The sequence below is a fragment of the Aspergillus thermomutatus genome (assembly GCF_002237265.1).
Source record: "Aspergillus thermomutatus strain HMR AF 39 chromosome Unknown NODE_163, whole genome shotgun sequence".
In the NCBI taxonomy this organism is placed as follows: domain Eukaryota; kingdom Fungi; phylum Ascomycota; class Eurotiomycetes; order Eurotiales; family Aspergillaceae; genus Aspergillus; species Aspergillus thermomutatus.
In genome coordinates this window covers 50,533-68,424 of record NW_020798212.1, presented here as the reverse complement: position 1 = coordinate 68,424, position 17,892 = coordinate 50,533, and the positions used below count along the sequence as shown (strand labels likewise).

Sequence of the window (17,892 nt, the reverse complement as noted above, 5' to 3'; positions counted from 1 at the left end):
TTTTGAGTTTATACGCGCTTTTGGTGGCATGGTGGCGGGTTGAATTACTTCAGCTTTTGAAATGGCAGTCAAAACGCGTTGGGTGATCCGCTCGGTTGCGTGATCCGCTCGCTTACCGATTACGTTAGACCAGCTTGATTGAGGAGTGGTTTAATCCATGAATACAAAACATTTCACTCCCCCCAGTGCTGTCCAAGGAAAATGATAAATCCAGGGGACAGTAGAATGGACACGGATGCATTGGAAGAAAAGGACACATGGGAAGAGTAGGCGAAGAAGGAGAGATAGAAAGACAGGTCCACATAATTTTGCATCATATATGGTCTTGCCTGACACATAGGATCGTTCCAAATTTGTACATGACGCCATTCCACCTGAATTGAGGGCGATGACGAAAGGGGGTTTATGTGCAATGCCATATGCGTGAAGAAGCGGATAAAAGGTATTGAGAAGAAAGGGGACTGTAAAAGACGAGGAATGAGGAAGGGCGCCATAGCAGGAAAGACTCCAGAACTCCCATCACCTAACATAGCTTGCGCATGGCTGCTTTCGGATCGCCAGAGTAAGAGCAAAATCGGAAAAAAAAAAAAAAAAAAAAAGGGTAGGAAAATATACCAAGTTGATTCATGGTAGAGGGTATCGTGAGGGTTCCCGGGGTATCGACATTGGTGGCATGCGTCCTCCGACACCAGTAGCGCCGGCACGGAGATCAAAGTCAGGGTTGTTTTCTAGCAATACAATTTGTCTTTGCTGTGCGGGAAGAGCTGGCGGCGGTGGCGGACGCCATCGAGGATTGATAGGTCGCTCGGAAATGGAAGTGAAATGGCTTATCTCGCTAGTAGTAGGTGAGCCAGGGGCTTCGGCCAAATCATCCATCGGTTTGGGCTCACCAGCACCCGGAGTCAAAGCAGATGGCAGTGCACGGTTGGCTGCCGGTGGTTGCTGTGGCTCAGCGAAACGAGGATCCACATCTTCATAGTAATTGTCCCCCGAATTGGAACGAGCGTGCGGAGCTGCGCGATCCCCTCCAAGAGCATGAACTGGCGAAGGTGAGGGCCCAACGCGAAGATCAGCCGGAGTCCAGCCAGCACGGGGAGGTACGTATGATCTGAATTGACTGAATTAGCAAGAAGGAAGAGCAGGGGGCTGGAGTGAAAGGCAATATCTCACGGTGCTCGGCTATACAAACTCGAGGGGCTGACAGGCTCTGGGTGTCCGTCGTTGGACACCGCATGTGGCTGCTGCTCCTCCGACATTGCATGGGGGCCCAATTCGGCAGAGTCCGTGTGCCTGGGTTGCGATGTCATTTCGATAGCTTGGCCGATTGGCCCTGTTTCTTGTGGTGACACGGCCATGCCAATTGGACTGGGGGAGGGCTGTCGCGCTGCCCCAACAGGTGAAGGTCCACGATAGTCGAAACCGTCTTCGCCAGGCCGTTGTGACGGCCTTGGGCCTGGTCCGTAGTTGTAGGGCTCGTAACCAGGATTGGGGCCTCCTGAGCCGGGGCCGTAACCGTAACCAGCCGCATTTGGACCCCGCTGTCCCCGTCCCATCATACCCGAAGGGGCTCCTCGCATGGGACCCATTGGCCCGCCCCTACCATTGGGCGGAGGTCCTCTGGGACCTCCGTAGGGACCTCCCCGACCATAGCCTCCACGAGGAGGGTATCCACCCCTCCCACGAGGAGCGAAACCGGGGGGAGGCGGCCCTCGTCGTGACCCCATACTGCCATCCGAATACTGAGGGCGCAAGCGGGGATCACCAGGTCCGGGTCGCATCCGAGGTCCTGGGCCGTAGGAGCCTGCATATGGAGGGTTTCTTGATTCGTCGAGAGGTGCACTCGAGGGCATTCCATCGCCGCGGCCTCGCGCAGGATACTGACTATCTGGCGCAGGAACATCAGTCGGAGCTACCTGCGAATTGAGAGGCGTTCGGTCATCATCGCTAGAATGTGTCGTCGTGCGGAAGGTAGCGAACATGGGCCCGGACTCTGAACTGGGAGAGGTGGTAACGATGGTCTCTTTCATGTCGCCGTTCAAGGCCTCTGCTCTCGGACCAGTTAATCCGCTGGCGACAGCCGCCGCCGCCGCATTCTGTCGGTTGTAGTAATTCTCTCCACTCATTTCGGCATTCTCTGCGATGCGCCTCTTTCTCGCTTTGCGACTAACCAGAGTCCGGCGCATCGCGCAAGTGACCACGCCGCTAATCACCAGCAAAATCGTGGCACCCAATACAATCCAACCTCCCCATCCTAGATGCGGTACAAAAAGTAGAATGTCCACCAAGAAGGCGAGGAGGGAGACGAGGAGTGTCGGAAGCAGGAGGATCAAGAGCGCCAGAAGATATCGAGGCGAATGCGAGGGGGCGTGTAGGTGAGCAGCCGCGGCGAGGCAAAGGCAAACGAGGGTGAGAAAGGCGGCAACCGGATGAACGATCAGAATTGAGGACAGGGACCTTCGAGTGCTCGATGGTAGATTGAACTCGCTATTGTCGGTGTTTGAAATTTCGGCTGAAGCATGTTAGCAACGGTAGCCGCCACCCTACTGCGGTACGGATGAAACCACATACCGGTAGTGTAGCCGATGTGGATGTTGGTGCATTGGCCGGCCTTGCAAAAGCCAAAGACACCATAGTCCACATTGTTGAAAGTCGCTAAAGGGATACCCTGGATAATTGGGGTGGAAAGAACGGAAAGAAGCAAGAGAACAAAGGCCGCCAGGAGAAGGATGGTGAGGGGCGTTGCAGGTTTGAGCAACATTGTGGAAGAGGGGCGGCGACTTCGCCGTTAACGAGAGACGTGAAGAACAATTGGAAAGCGGCCGGGAGGGAGGAGCGTGGTCAAGATAGGTGACAGATCCTGGATGACAGCGACACACGCGGTCGATGGTCGACGCAGAACCTAGAAATCACAGGATTGAAGGTGGCATTGCTTGCTTGCTCTTCTCCTGAAACTCGGGGCGGGAGATACAGTGGGTACGATAAGAGATGAGAAGGGGCAGATCAAAGGAATCCACCAATTTCGGCAATCAATCCCTCAAACCAAGGGACAGGATGAGGAACAGATCTTATTTAACAGAGGAAAGATGAAGAGGTCAGTCTGGCTCTGACAGAGTCTAGATACTACTACTTAAGCAGACTAGATAGAATGAATGCAATTGCTGGTGCGCATTGCGGAGGTGTTTCATTGATTCGACTTCTTCCAAGCGAGTGGCTGCCCCAGGCGTCGACGGTCGCCACTTCCACTTCAATTTTGCTGTCTTTTACACAGTACTCAACTTCCAATGTTGTAGAAATAGGAGTCTCAGCCATTGATAGTACCTTACATTGGATGATCACTAAGGTAGCTATCATCATTGCTTTTTGGCCGATGTCGTTCCTCCCTTCAGAACACCATACACCGTTGCCTTGTGCCTTTCTAGTCCTTCTCCCTGTCTTCTGCCCTTTTGTGGCGGAGTCGCTGTGCTAATTTCAATCGGAATAATTTAGAGCGTCCTTGTTTCTAGGCAAGGTTTTCTTCCCTGATTTGTTCTACCACAAATAACCGTCATGTGGATAACGCTTCCATGCACTAAATTAGCCATGCCTGTGGGATTGCCATAGCGATGAAAGGCCTGCTCCTGTCTACTTCGCACGGAGTATCCAGATTTCAAGCCCTCAACGGTGGCTGACTTGAGGTTATTTGATCTGCAATATGATCAACACGCGCATGTGCTGGGGAAAGTTGAACTTGTAAATCCACTGTCTCGGATTGCAAGATCATGAGCAAAAGAAGTACGTATCTGGCCGGGGCATACGGCTCGTTGGTCCCTCGAGCATGGAAAAGTCCGTGTCAATAAAGCCAGTGCTTAATCTAGATTTTGTCGACATCTTCGCTTCTGCCTTGGTTCATTTTTTAAGTTTTTTCACATTTCCCTGGCATATTTCTGATTTCAACGTTGTTTGCGCAGACTAGATAGTGCAAACGCAATTTAAAATCTATACAGACTGACCACGCCATGAAGATTGAAGAGAGAGAGGTTCCGATCAATAATGCAGTGAGCTCATGTTGGAATAAAATTGACAGATGAATGTCGAGTCTCATATAGGAGCACATCGAACTGGTCCGCGCAATACCTTCAGAAATCCCAGTTCATTTTCCAAACTCCAAAGACCAAAGTCTGGAGCAGTACGGAGTAGAGCTCCATTACTGCCTGTGGGAGTGTTCCACCGTACTAGTAACGGTGGACTCTCAGGCACCCTGGATTGGTGGGTTCTTTGTTGGTGGATATTCTCCAGAAGTCCAGATTCAAAGGATAAGACAAAGAGCTCAGATACTGGAAACATAATCTGTAGAGTGTAGATGGAGGACGTGACCCCATTAAGCTGATCTCAGAAAAGTCGACAATCAATTGAAGTTGACGTCTGCTGGGGAACATCCTAAGCAATTGTTCAGGCAGAGATAAATCATTTGCATACGGAGAACGTACTGCGGCCGCAAAATGACTTCACTTCTGACCCCTCATCGTGCACACGGCAGAAAGGGACCATCTCTATTCCATCTTTAAAAGGAGTACCGGACTTCTTCTCATAGGATATATGATCGGCCTGCTCCCATAAATCACTCATTGTATATTTATGTCGCTTTTCACCGTTCCCTTCGTTCAATAAATATATCCTTGTGCATGGGATCCCAAATGCTGACCATTTATGGTTGAGCTGCGAAGGCGTAAAGGAACTCCGAGGGAAAATCAGCGTCTGGCTGCTACCTCAAGAAGCCACAGTTTCAGCACCGATGACACATGAGTAACAAAAATGGGACGTAAAACAGCGTGAAACAGAGGGTTTCAAGACAGTGTCGTCCTCAAGAACCCAGGATGGACCTATGGTCGAGTGGGAGAGTACATCAGGACAATGCTGCACTAACGGACGTGGGAATAACTTCGAACAGATGATAGATTCAACCTGTGCATGCATTGGGCCCGTCTTAGCACAATCAGCGACCAGTCTCATCTTCGGCATAGGCAGGGTGGGGGGTGTCAACTCGCGCACTCGACTGAAAAGAAAAGCTTGATGATCTTACTCCGCAATGAGAGAAAGTGAAGGCGCGAAGGACAGTCTCATGTGACACTGCAGGAAAAAGTATCACCTGCGATGCAGGCTTCCGATGCAAGTCCAGCATATGAGGAATACTTGAGCAACTCAAACTGGGATTCTTGATTGAGCTACGAAGTCACTGTGAACCCTTCTTCAAAATCTGTCTATATTTAAGAGGAGAAACCTGCTGGGTATATTCCTAAACACAGAATATCGAAGCTCTCTATCAAGATACCCCGCAGATCAACCTGAGGACCACCTATCCAGTCACTCTGGTCGAGAAGACAGATTGTCCAACGATTTTCATCAGGTTTGTTCATCATCTCGACTCATCTGACTCCATATACATGATCATACTTAAAACTCAAAGGGCGTGCCAATAACGAATGCTGAGCGCCCTTGATATGCTTGGCTTCTGGAAGGCGTCGTCTTGGCTTCGATCCAGACCCGATCCGGACCAGGATGATGAACAACGCGTTCTACTCCTGCCCAAGGACCGTCACGATATCCCGCTGACTTCCCTTCGTCCTCGACCAAGCGACAGGCTTCCATCCACAAAAGCCCGACAGCAGCGCTATGTACACTTTGGGATTGGTGGCGCTGGAAACACACGCAAGTATGGCTGCCCTTTCTCAACTCGTCCTTTGATTAACTCAAATCGGACCATATCGTTTTAAGTCCGTCGTCTCCGGATTACACATCATTGCTCTTGATGACTATTTACATGATTCTCTACTAACCGTGCGAGATACAGGGTCTCAATATGTGATGAACAGCCATTCAGAGTAATTCCACAGCCGGTGCATCGGTTGGCACAAAGCAAGGGAGGCACTCGGGGATCGGAATGAGACGCGCAAGAGGTTCAATATGTCGCAGGCCAGAACAAGCAGAAGTAACCGGGGAGGAAGGACTCCAAAAATCAGGTAAGACGCACGTGGGTGATTATAATTACTGGTACGGAATACAAACCGCAACAATTCCTTGCCTTTCATCCCAAGTTTGGCCATGTTAGGTATGCGCCAAAATCAACACAAGCGATCCGCATCCCCTGAACTGCTGCAATGTCTCACTTTTAAATTGTCAGCATTGCTGACCCGGTCTCGATTGTTTCTGGGACAATGTCAACATTGTGATCGGGTCAGATCTTGTTCTCTGTACCACAAACATTACTATATGAGCAACGTCGATGTGGTCCAAGACGCCTGAAGATTCTCAGTAACTCACCAGTACTAGTACCTCTGGCCCTGTCTCTCTTCTCGACAAGTCACTGTTCTAGATCCTCCTGAACCCCGAGGAGAATTCCAGTCAAGTGTGGTCATCGCGACGCGGAATCCAGTAGACGTGCCGGGACCCGCACCCAAATATGCTCGACCAACTTGCCGTATGGCTCGATCGACATAAACAAGGCAAGATTAGATGCTGCCATGCCATCATTTTGCTTCATCTGTGATCTCTCGAGTTGCGCTTTTGTGCTGCCACTGCCCGTTCTCGGCCTTGCGAAGTTGGGTATCGTCCTTCCTGTCTTTTCCTTTTCTCCTTCTACAGTCGTACAGCTGCGAGATTTCATTTCTATGGGAGTCCGAACGGTCCCAGCTGTTCCTTTTTCTTCGCTCGGTCTGTTTTCTGAAGACCAGGTGCTTTGAACATGGCGTCTTTTCCCGCGGTTGTCTGTATATTAGCATTATCCCTTCTTCCAACACGCGTCTGGGCAACAGCGTTGGACAAGAAATCCGGAGACTTTTACTTTCCACCTTTAACATATGTTCCTCAGCTTTTGTAGGTTTCCCTAGGTTCAATCTTTCCTCATCCGGGCTGACTTGAGCAGTGGAATCCCTTTCTCAGTCCAGGACGACACTCCACAACCATGGCGCAACCATGGCACAACTGTTACCCACCAATCAAATCAACAAAGCTCATCATATTGTACAGCCGCAGGGACCAGCTCATCGGGATTCTGGTACGAAAAGATAGCCCACAACGGCCAATCCTCGTTTCTGAGCATGGATGTGAAGAAAAACTACCCGGTCTTTCGAAACGTGGTCACAGATTTCGACGCTGATAATACTGGCAAAAATGACTCGGCTGGTGCTATTCAGAGTGCTATTGAAGGTATGCAACCTCCTCCAAAATTTGAGCAGAGCGCCAAATGCTGAAATTCAGACAGCGGGAGCATCCAATGGTCCCAAGCGCAATTCTCGGAGCATGGGCACAACTGGTCAACCAGCCATCGTGTATCTTCCCAGCGGCACCTACCTGATGAAGAGCAGTTTGCAGTTTTTCGTGGGTACTGTCCTGGTCGGGGACCCGACGAATCCACCAGTCTTGAAAGCAGCAGCGGGTTTCCCCAATGACCACATCATTTACGCCAAAGACCCAAATGTCGAGGGCACAAACAACTTCTATATCGGTCTCAAGAATGTGATCTTGGATTCAACCAGTGTTGATACAGCACAAACCATCACGCTGCTTGACTGGACCGTGAGTCAGGCGACGCAGTTGACTAATGTGGTGTTCAACATGCCCACTGGTTCCACTGCACACGTCGGGCTGACCACTCAGTACGATTACAACAGTAACATTATCCTAGTGAGTTCTGTCTGGCATAGAGTTTGAACACTTGTTAATGTGCCACCAATTGCAGAATGACCTGCGCTTCAACGGCGGCGCTATCGGGATGAAACTCAGCGGACAGCAATGGGTTTTTAAGAACCTCACCTTTAGTGGGACGACCACCGGCGTGGTAGCTGGAGGGACGAACATTGTGTTCCTCGGATGCCGATTTGAGAACGGGAATGTTGGGATAGATGCCAATGGTACCTCCGGATCACTGACCATCATCGACTCGAAGGGATCCGGGTTGAACTCATTTGTTGTATCTGGTGACTCCGCGGGCGCTGGAAATGCGATCATTCTGGAAAATGTGGAGAACACTGGCACCACTGTCAGGCTGGGGAACAATCCAGTACTTAGCGGAAACATGCTGGACACTTGGGTGCATGGCAACTTGGTAAGAGCTCAGTCAACTCAAGGATAGGGTGTTTGAACTAAAGAATCCCAAGTACTCCGCTGGTAATGCCAATAAAAACCATGTGGAAGGCCAAAGTGTGGTGACTAAACGAGTAGCCGACCTTCTGGTGGGTGGGAAAGACTATTTCATACTGCCTCCGCCGACATACAGCGAATTTCCTGCCGAACAAGTCCTGAATATCAAAACTGTTTCCGATAAACCGGTGTATGGCGATGGCGTAACCGACGATGCGCAGAATATCAACGACATTCTGGCTCAGAATCGTGACTGCAAAGTTATTTACTTTCCGGCCGGCACCTACATTGTCACTGATACCATCTTCGTTCCTGCTAACATCCGCATTGTTGGGGACGCCTTTGCTTCAGCTATCAGCGCTTCCGGCAGCAAGTTCACTGATATCAATGCAGTCCGCCCTATGATCCGTTTCGGGTATCCCGGGGATGTCGGAGTACTCCATGTCAGTGATATGATGTTTACTGTAGCTGATGTGTTGCCCGGATGTCAAGTGGTACGTATGCGCCTGGCCCTAGTTCTGAACATTCATTTGACCTATATGTCTAGGTGGAAGTAAATATTGCGGGCAACAGCCGAGGGGACGTCGGGTTCTGGAACACCCATTTCCGCATTGGGGGTGCTGCAGGCAGCTTGGTCGAGACAAAATGCCAAGGAGGGCCGGCAGATTGCAAAGCAGCATGGGGACTGCTGCGCCTCACGAGCACATCGTCGGCCTACATCGAAAACATGTGGGGATGGACAGCAGACCATGACCTCGACGGGAGCAGGAATCAGACCATCGCAACCGGCCGCGGCATGCTGATAGAAGCCACCAAAGCCACCTGGCTCGTGGGCACGGGATTTGAGCACAATACTCTGTACCAGTACAACTTCCAACGCGCACGCAATGTCTTCTCAGCGCTCCAGCAAAGCGAATCGCCGTACTGGCAAGGACCAGGTAACCTCCTTGCTCCGGCGCCATGGGACCAGAGTCTCATCGCAAGCGACCCCGATTACTCCGAATGCGCTGCCGACGATGCAACCTGCCGAATGGCACTGTTTGAGCTGATTCGCAGCTCGTCCAATCTCTTCCTGTATGGCGGCTGCAACTGGGTGTTCTTTAATAACAAACAAGGCTGCCAGGGGGACTGTCAGAAGAACGCAATCCGCATCTCGGATTCTTCTTCGCTGTATCTATACGGGACCAACACAAAAAGCACCACGAATATGGTGCTCAATGGCAATACACCCATAGCAAAGGAAAGCGACAATGCCGGTGGATGGGGAGGAGTCGTTGCGGCGTATCTGTACAATTCATGAAGGCAGAGGGTATATACATTGGGTGATGTGGTGTATACATACCGTAGATTGAGAGCCAATAGTGATAGATAATGTCTAATGAGCAGTATAGACTTAGATATGTCATTCTTCATCTCGTACATGCGCCAGTACGAGTCATCGGGCTCCCTGCAGAACTGATGGTGATGTCATTTAATCGGTGATCCGGCACCAACTTCGCTTCGATCGCGATCGCGATCGATGCTCCAGCAGCTCCGCTATGTAGATCGTAGAATTTATATGGAACTCAACCCCAGGGACTGTATCCAAATGCCAATCTTGAATCGTAGACAAAATGAAATCCAAAACCCCGGTAGTCCTCTACTGGCACCGCACCGACCTCCGCCTCCACGACTCACCGGCCCTCCACGCCGCCCTAACCCTAAAACCCTCCGTCTTCATCCCCGTCTGGACCTGGGACCCGCACTACGTCTACCGGACACGCGTGGGCCCTAACCGCTGGAAATTCCTGCTGGAGTGCCAGTCCGATCTGTCGCGGTCATACACGGCACTCAACCCCAAGCAGCGGCTGTGGGTTGTGCGCGAGGCGCCGCAGACGGTCTTCCCGAGGCTGTGGGCGCGATGGCGCGTCACGCATCTGGTGTTCGAGAAGGACACGGATGCGTATGCGCGGGATCGAGACGAGGCTGTGATGCGGATGGCGACGGAGGCCGGGGTGGAGGTGGTTGTTTGTGGTGGGCGGACGCTGTTCGATCCTGATGAGCTGGTGAGGAAGAATAATGGGCAGCCGACGATGAGTATTTCGCAGGTGCAGAAGGCGGCCGAGGAAATTGGGGATGGGGTGCCGGAGAGACCGCTTGGGAGACCGACGAGTATCCCTGATCCGTGGGAGGAGGGCGTCATGGATTTGGGTGGGCTGGAGGAGGAGCGACAGGAGCGGCCTGATGCAGAGCCGGATCTTAACAAGGTGCATAGGACCGGTGGGGATGAGCAGTATAGTGCACTTATGGGGCCGAGGAGGGACTTTGGGGTTCCGACGATGGAGGAGATTGGGATCGATGCGTCGCAGGCGAAGTCGCCGCATCCTGGCGGGGAGACGGCGGCGCTGGAGCTGCTGAAGAGGTATATTCAGGACGAGGAGTACGTGGGAACGTTCGAGAAGCCCAAGACGTCGCCGGCGGCGTTTGAACCGCAGGCGACGACGCTGCTGTCGCCGCATCTGCATTTCGGGTCGTTGTCCGTGCGGAAGTTCTGGTGGGATGTGCAGTCGGTGATGGAGAAGCGGAAGAAGCAGAAGAAGGCGAATGCGCCTATCCCGACGAATCTGCCCGGTCAGCTGCTCTTTCGCGACATGTACTTTGCCGCGCAGGCGGCCATCGGTCACCCGTTCGGGCAGACAATGGGCAACAAGCATGTACGGTTTATCGATTGGCATCTGCAGTCGAACCATACCAAGACCGAAGATGGGAAGTACAAGTCGGACGGGACGTATACCGTCGACTCCCCGGACGCAGAGAACTGGTTTCGACGATGGAAGGAAGGACGAACAGGCTTCCCCTGGATCGACGCTTTGATGCGCCAGCTCAAGCAGGAGGGCTGGATCCATCATCTGGGGAGACACAGCGTCGCATGTTTTCTGCCTCGAGGAGGCTGCTATGTGAGCTGGGAACGGGGTGCCGAAGTATTCGAAGAGTGGCTCGTTGATCGTGAGTGTCTGTCACTACCTACTTCCTGTGCAAATACTCACAAAGCACAGATGAAACGGCGTGCAATGTAGGCAACTGGCAGTGGCTCTCCTGCACCGCGTTTTATGCCCAGTTCTACCACTGCTACTCCCCTATCGCGTTCGGCAAGAAATGGGATCCCGAGGGCCACTTTGTCAGACGGTATTGTCCAGAGCTTTCAAACTTCGACAAGAAGTACATCTATGAGCCTTGGAAAGCGCCATTAGCAGATCAGAAGAAATGGGGATGCCGAGTGACGGGAGACGGCAGTGGAACCGATGACTCGAAAGAGGGAATGCAGGTGTATCCAAAACCGATGTTTGACTTCGATGAGAGAAGACGAAAATGTCTGGACAATATGAAGCAGGCGTATAGTATTGGATTGCACGGGGATGATCCAGAGGTGAAAGATGGGTCATGGAAAGAGGCTTTTGGAGTCGCCGATGGTAAGTCTGGCGATCACAAGTCTGAAGATATCAAGGATGTCATGGAGGACGGAAGGCAGAAAAAGAGACAGAAACTGAGCACAAGGTGATGGTGAATTAGTGCTCTCGTCTCTTCAATATCATCTAGCTCAGGTGTTCCCTCCGCCCCTGGGCTTTGAATCGCCAACATCTCGCCCTTTCCAGTTGGAACAGACAATCTTCAGAATCGATCATCTATTTTGATGCTTTCTACATGTCGGTTGATATGTTTGGAATCATAGTTGAAGTATTAGGGAAACCCTCTGCATTAACTGACGCGTGCGTGAGTCACCGACGTGGAAGCCATCCAGCTTTACACTTTCAGCTTGATGTCGGTATGGCTATACGACTCCTGATTGTGATATGACGATGGAATCCGGTTTTGTGGAAGACTGAATCTTATCAACCCTAGCACATGGACTCGTTTAATTGCATATTTGGTCATTACCTTCTCATGGACAGAACCTGGATAGAGGCTACGGTTCAGGGCTTTATCCGTCAGCTTCAGGACCCATACATTTACCCGCCCTTTTCTCACAGCCAGTCAAATCGCGTTTATTCGAGTTTTCTCTATTCTCATTTCTGAATACGGATACATTTCTGAAATCGACAAATTAGACTATAAGGCATTTCATGGTAGAGTGGACTTGACTGGATCGGGCCGCAATCCACTTCGGGCGGAGACTCGACACCTTTAGTACTCGGCTTCGGCCAACTGGACAACAACAACAACATCATCATTATCAACCAGAAACAACACAGCAAGGCAATTGAAACCTAATTTATCAAGCTGCTACAATGCATCCAACCACAATCAATCTGCAGTCTTTTGATTTCCAATCGTTTTGAGCCATGTCATATTCTAATCTGTTGTTCCTGGATCGGCTCCTTCTAGAGGTGGCTGGGATGAGGAGGCTGGGATCGTTGACTCCAAAGTCCAACCACCCAATCCGATATCCACAATACAGACATGACAGCCTCCTCATCCCATGACAATCTTTGAATTATCACTTTTCTCCCTCGCATTTCATTCTCTGCCTCTGATCATCCATGCGAGTGTGAGCTCACCGCATACATTCTTCGGTTGTCTAGTGAGGTACACCCGTCATGAATGTCCCGGGGTCGGGAAATGTGAGTCTAAGGACTGTCAGCTGTAAGTGAAAAGAAAAAGAAAATCGAGAGGCAAGCTTGATCTATCATATTCACTCTCTCAATTTCCCCTTGCTCTTACTCCTTCTCTAGCTGTTAGGCAAGATAAAAGGCTCTGCGGAGTGCTGACGATTCCTCACAGCAAGCAGACCACAGCTGTTCCGTTCTGAATCTCAACAGTCAATTGCTGCGTCGGATGATTACTATTCCCTATCGGATCGCACGACAACGTCCAGTTCCAGAACTCCAAGCGCGGGGAGTCGTCTCACCGTCCAGCGGTATGCTACACCGAATTCCCATCCTGTCTCCTACGCATCATCTCCCGCGGTATCTCGAACGCATCTAGGCGCCAATATGGCTAGTTCTCGATCGCAGCATTCCATTCTGGAACAGTCCCGAAACAGGAATGTTCCTCCCTCTGGCCCCAGTCCAGCTCGATTCGAGCAGGCCAGACTAGTCCCCGTCAGCGGCATGTCCGACGAGTCCATTCGACATGTCCCTAATGATAGTTATGCCGGCCGATCACCGACTCCCGGGATGGACGACTCGCCATACATTCGATTTGCCATCAATCAGCTCACACGAGAAGACGAGCCGGCGAGCTTATCGAGGCAATCCTCGGTCGCAAGTGTCGAATATCCACCACAGCCTCTTGTATGGGATGCAGCTCTGGGCCAGTTCACCCGTCCTTCGAAGCCTAAAGGAAGTCCATTACGGCCTTCACAAGAACGACTAGACCCGCAGAGTCCGCCAGAAAGGTCGCCACAGAACTCGGTGGATCCGGAGGCATTTGTTGCGGTTGACCCTCCGGACAATAACCTGCTTTATCCCCCACTGAATTTTGTGCCTATTGTTCTACGACCATGGGCACTAGCTCTGACCATCTTTTCTTGCTTTCTCATGATTGCCGGTGTTGTCTTTTGCAATGTCTGGTCTCAGCGACACAAAGGAATCTGGGACTACGATGGACAGGGAGGCTCACGGTATTTCGTGGTTCAATTTCTACCCCAGATTCTGGCCGCTATTATCACCGTCTGGACATTTGTAATCCAGGCGGCTGTATACCGCATCATGCCATTTGCAACTATGGCATCCGAGAAACCCCATGATCGGGTGATACAGGGGCTGCCAATTCTGTCACGCAACTTCCTGCTTCCTGACTGGTCGTATTTTAGACACGGAGAGCCCTTAGCTGGGTCTGCTCTGGTTACGATTTGGATCTCTAACCTCATTACAATCCCGCTTCTCAGCTGTTTCTTCCAAGCAAAGTGGTACCTGATCAATGGCATGGGGCAGTGGCGATGGAATGCTGTCGTAGCTGTCGGGTGGACACTCGTGGCCGTTTACGCGTTGCTTGCTCTTGGGCTGATGGCACTCCTAATTCGCTTTATGCGGACATGGTCTGGACTGATGTGGGATCCTGTCAGTCTGGCTGACCTGATTCCTGTCATCCAGCGATCAAACGTTCTGCATGACTTTGAACAATCAGAGACAGTAGCAAATGTCGGAAGTGCCCTTGAGCCCAGAGTCCTCCGGCTGGGCTATTGGCAAGTGTCGAACCGCGCTGAGGTCTTCTACGGAGTTGCCGAGGTTGATGCCCCGATACGGAATCCATCTCTGCATCGACCAGAGATGAGCCGTGAGAAGCAACCACTGGTCTCCAGGGTCTCCTTCGACATCGAGCGACGGAGCACTCATGCGGCCGAAGGCTTTGAACAGCAACTATATTCCCAATCCGTCCGTTATCGCTGGGCGCCGTGGTTTCTCAAAGACACCTTCGTGGTCGCTTGGTCGGTGATCATTGGCGCGCTTTTTATTGCCTTTGTGCTCGTCAGCTTTATCCACGATGCCATTAAAGGCGGGTTTCCTCCAAGGTTGCCAACATTGCCCTCGACAGGCGCTTTCTCATCCTCAAACTTCTTGTACAGCTTTATCCCTGCTCTGATTGGCAATATGCTGTTCCTCTCCTGGCAACCGATCGATGTCTACTTCCGTGCGCTGCAGCCGTACGCCACTTTGTCCTGTCCAGATGGCGCTCGAGCGGAACAAACCCTATTGCTAGGATATACCGCCTCCTTGCCTCTTCAGGTGACTGTGCAAGCTATTCTGAATAAGCACTACAAAGTGGCCTGGATCTCTTTGATGAGCATCGTATACGCAGCTCTCCCTATACTGGCTGGAGGCGTCTTCATTGCCCTCTGGTATCCCTCGCACGAAGAGGTACGAATCGCAGCATTGATGCCTGCTTTCTATGCCTTGGTTGCCTTCTGCGCTCTATACACCATATCATTTTTGTGTATATGGCCCCGCCGATGCCGTTATCTTCCTCACGACATCAGCACACTAGCAGACCAAATCAGCTTCTTTTACCAAAGTCCTCTTCTTGCCGATAAGCTCCTCCGCGAACCCAGAAGCCAGACGGATCTTATCACTCGACTAGTAACGGCACCTCCGGGAGAAAGGGAATATCCATTGTACGGCTTTGGGATCTATGTCGGGCGTGATGGGAAAGAGCATCTTGGAATCGACCGATTCCAACGACCTGGACGGTCCGATATGCTAATCACGACTGGAACGATGGAAGCCTGATTGATCCTGACCACTCATTCAAACACAAATCCGAGTTTGGGTATCCTGCGGTTACTTATGCAGCGGTGTGGCCCTTGAAACCTGCTTGTGCTCCGAAGCACTTTCACAAATTGAATTACGATTGAACGACGACATTACGACGATGTTCCACGCAGACCATTCAATTACGATAATATTGAAACGATTGACATATGATGACGACGATGATGTATGCTTAAATGTGGCGACTTGCTCCTAATTTTTCGTGATATTAGCGCCTTGTTTTCAGCATGTCTTTATACCATTTGTTTCGGTGATACTCTGCTATGTTCCTCTCAGGTTCTGAAAATGTTCTCTGACTTTTCTCTGTTTCCAAATCATCAACTACCTGCAATGGCATTGTATAGGCGCCTATTTGATTTCTCTCCTGTACACCTCTATAGAACACAAACAATAACAATAAAGTTGGGGTGACATCATCCCAATCTTATCTTGATAAGATTTGCGCACGTGCAGCAAGTCGGCCGAAACTCGGCAAGAAAGTAGGAACAGCCGCCATCTCCGAAACTCCCGATGTCAACTGTCACAGTCCGCTGATCTGAGTAATTACTGCACGCTGCACACTTGCAAAGTCAGATTGACAATGTGTTTTTATTGAGCTAGTTGATCACACAAGATACTCTGACGACCTTTGAAATGGATTTTTTCGATCGTTATATGGGCTTCAGAACCGTTGCATATGCCCCTAGTGACCAGACTTGAACCGATCAGCGCGTGCCGTTCTAATAGGATCATTAACCACTGTTTTTAATTACTTATATACTAAAGGTTTGTTTTGTCATAACATCATGGTCTACGGTGGAAAACCGAGCACAGGCTGCCAGAACTGTCGCCAAAGACACATCAAGGTACGCATCATACCATCTCACGCCGTCGGATCAACTAACAGTACCAGTGTGACGAGACCCGTCCTTCCTGCAAGGCATGTGTTCGAACAGGCCGCAAATGTCCTGGGTACAGACATCCGCTAGACGTTGTCTTGCGGGATCACACAGCCTTTCACCGCAGGAAGAACAATGCCGTGAGTAAATCGTCGAAAGACGTCAAGGGCGACACAAAAGAGCCAACGCCAACGCCAGTGCCAGTGCCAGTGCCATCGGCATCAAGTACTGCCATAGTGCATGCGACTCGTACTCCGCAGCCCGCAACTGCAGGTTCATGGCCGGTCCGCCGCGAAATTGGTGTCCCCAGGAAACTCTACCTGCCGCTGGAGGACACGGTGACTTCACTGTTCTTTAATTCGTACTTGTACCTCCCCAAAGATCCTCATATCCGGATTGGATTCATGGAGATCCTGCCGCAGTCGTACTCCAAAGCCCGATTCGGGTCGCATGTGCATCTCGGTGCGTTGGCTGTTGCTTTCTTCTCCGTTGCTGCGTGGACGGGCCATCGGTTGTTGCTGCGTACTGCGGAGCAGTTCTTTGTGAAGGCGTTGTCGAGGACGAGGGAGGCATTGGAGGGTGATGTTGAACAGAATTTGGATGACATGTTGATGACGGTGCTTTTGCTCTCAACATTTGAGGTTTGTATCCTTTTTCCATTTCACAGTAAGTATAGGTCACTGATGCATGAGTTTCAGGAGCTCTCTGCGCTGAAGGAACGAAGGGTGCCGAACAAGGCTCATCTGCGTGGAGCTATTGCCTTGCTCAATAGTCTTGGTGCCCAGAAGCGGGATTCGCCTTCGTCGAGAGTGTTGGTGAATGCGGTTCAGACTCAGATTGTATATCCTTGTGCGAGCATGTTGTGATGTTACTAACAGTATGCGCAGATAAGATCATCCATGGGCCTGGATTACCTGATGATTCAGACCCCGAAACAATGGCCCCTGGCACCACCGATGACTTCAAACGGCCCTTTGCAATTGACAGTCGCCACGTCTGAGATCGTCAGTCTCAGACTCACCTGGGATGAGCTCGCATCTAGCCCTCGGAAAGATAACGCAGACGAGATTCAGGATATTCTATCTCGAGCCGCCCTTGTCGACTCTAAGCTGGACGCCTGGCCTCGCTTCGTTCCCTCGTATTGGCTCCCACTTCCGGCATCTACTATCCCTTCATCCGTGCGAGATGCAGGCATCTTCCAGGGCAGGTGCGACTGCTACGCAGACCTTTGGGTGGCCTCTACGTGGAACCTCTACCGCGACTCGCGAATCGTAGTCCGAAAAATCATCCTCGACTGTCTGCACTCACTGAACAGTGACAGTGCCAATGACCACCAGATTCAAGAAACGATCTTAATGATCCAGTCCTTAACCACCGATATCTGTGCCTCCATTCCATTCTTTCTCGGCAGTCAGATACGATCCGCCCAAATGAGTCCTCACGGGATCGTGTACCCGGAAGCAGAGGAAAGGCGAGTCTCGCCAGCGCACCAGCAGACCGCGCCACTGCTGAGCGGGTGGTTCGTCTTGCCGTATTTGAATAGTTTCTGCTCACCAGGGCTGAGTTTACGCGATGACCAACTGGCGTGGATCAAGGGGCAGATTCAGCGGGTGGAGCGGATATACCCTTTTGATGGTCGTTTGGGGTAGCCT

General features: G+C 51.2%; 4 protein-coding genes across 4 annotated transcripts; 3 read left to right on the top strand and 1 right to left on the bottom strand.

Moving 5' to 3' along the window:
• Nucleotides 1-624: 624 nt before the first annotated feature.
• Nucleotides 625-2,758, bottom strand: CDV56_106752 (putative pH signal transduction protein PalI; the record flags this gene model as incomplete). The annotated part of the gene is made up of 3 exons (XM_026760371.1): nt 625-1,108; nt 1,171-2,509; nt 2,569-2,758. The coding sequence occupies 3 exons, from the start codon at nt 2,756-2,758 to the stop codon at nt 625-627; spliced, it is 2,013 nt and encodes a 670-aa protein (XP_026612656.1).
• Nucleotides 2,759-7,073: 4,315 nt separating this feature from the next.
• CDV56_106358 (glycoside hydrolase family 55 protein) lies at nt 7,074-9,415 on the top strand (the record flags this gene model as incomplete). Its single annotated transcript, XM_026759977.1, has 5 exons — nt 7,074-7,182; nt 7,238-7,659; nt 7,715-8,080; nt 8,133-8,609; nt 8,663-9,415. 5 exons carry the CDS (start codon nt 7,074-7,076, stop codon nt 9,413-9,415), a joined length of 2,127 nt encoding a protein of 708 aa, XP_026612655.1.
• A 313-nt stretch (nt 9,416-9,728) lies between these two features.
• Nucleotides 9,729-15,320, top strand: CDV56_105969 (uncharacterized protein; the record flags this gene model as incomplete). The annotated part of the gene is made up of 3 exons (XM_026759588.1): nt 9,729-11,100; nt 11,151-11,564; nt 12,874-15,320. The coding sequence occupies 3 exons, from the start codon at nt 9,729-9,731 to the stop codon at nt 15,318-15,320; spliced, it is 4,233 nt and encodes a 1,410-aa protein (XP_026612654.1).
• Nucleotides 15,321-16,147: 827 nt separating this feature from the next.
• CDV56_105790 (Zn(II)2Cys6 transcription factor) lies at nt 16,148-17,889 on the top strand (the record flags this gene model as incomplete). Its single annotated transcript, XM_026759409.1, has 4 exons — nt 16,148-16,207; nt 16,255-16,881; nt 16,939-17,079; nt 17,128-17,889. The coding sequence occupies 4 exons, from the start codon at nt 16,148-16,150 to the stop codon at nt 17,887-17,889; spliced, it is 1,590 nt and encodes a 529-aa protein (XP_026612653.1).
• Nucleotides 17,890-17,892: the final 3 nt, after the last annotated feature.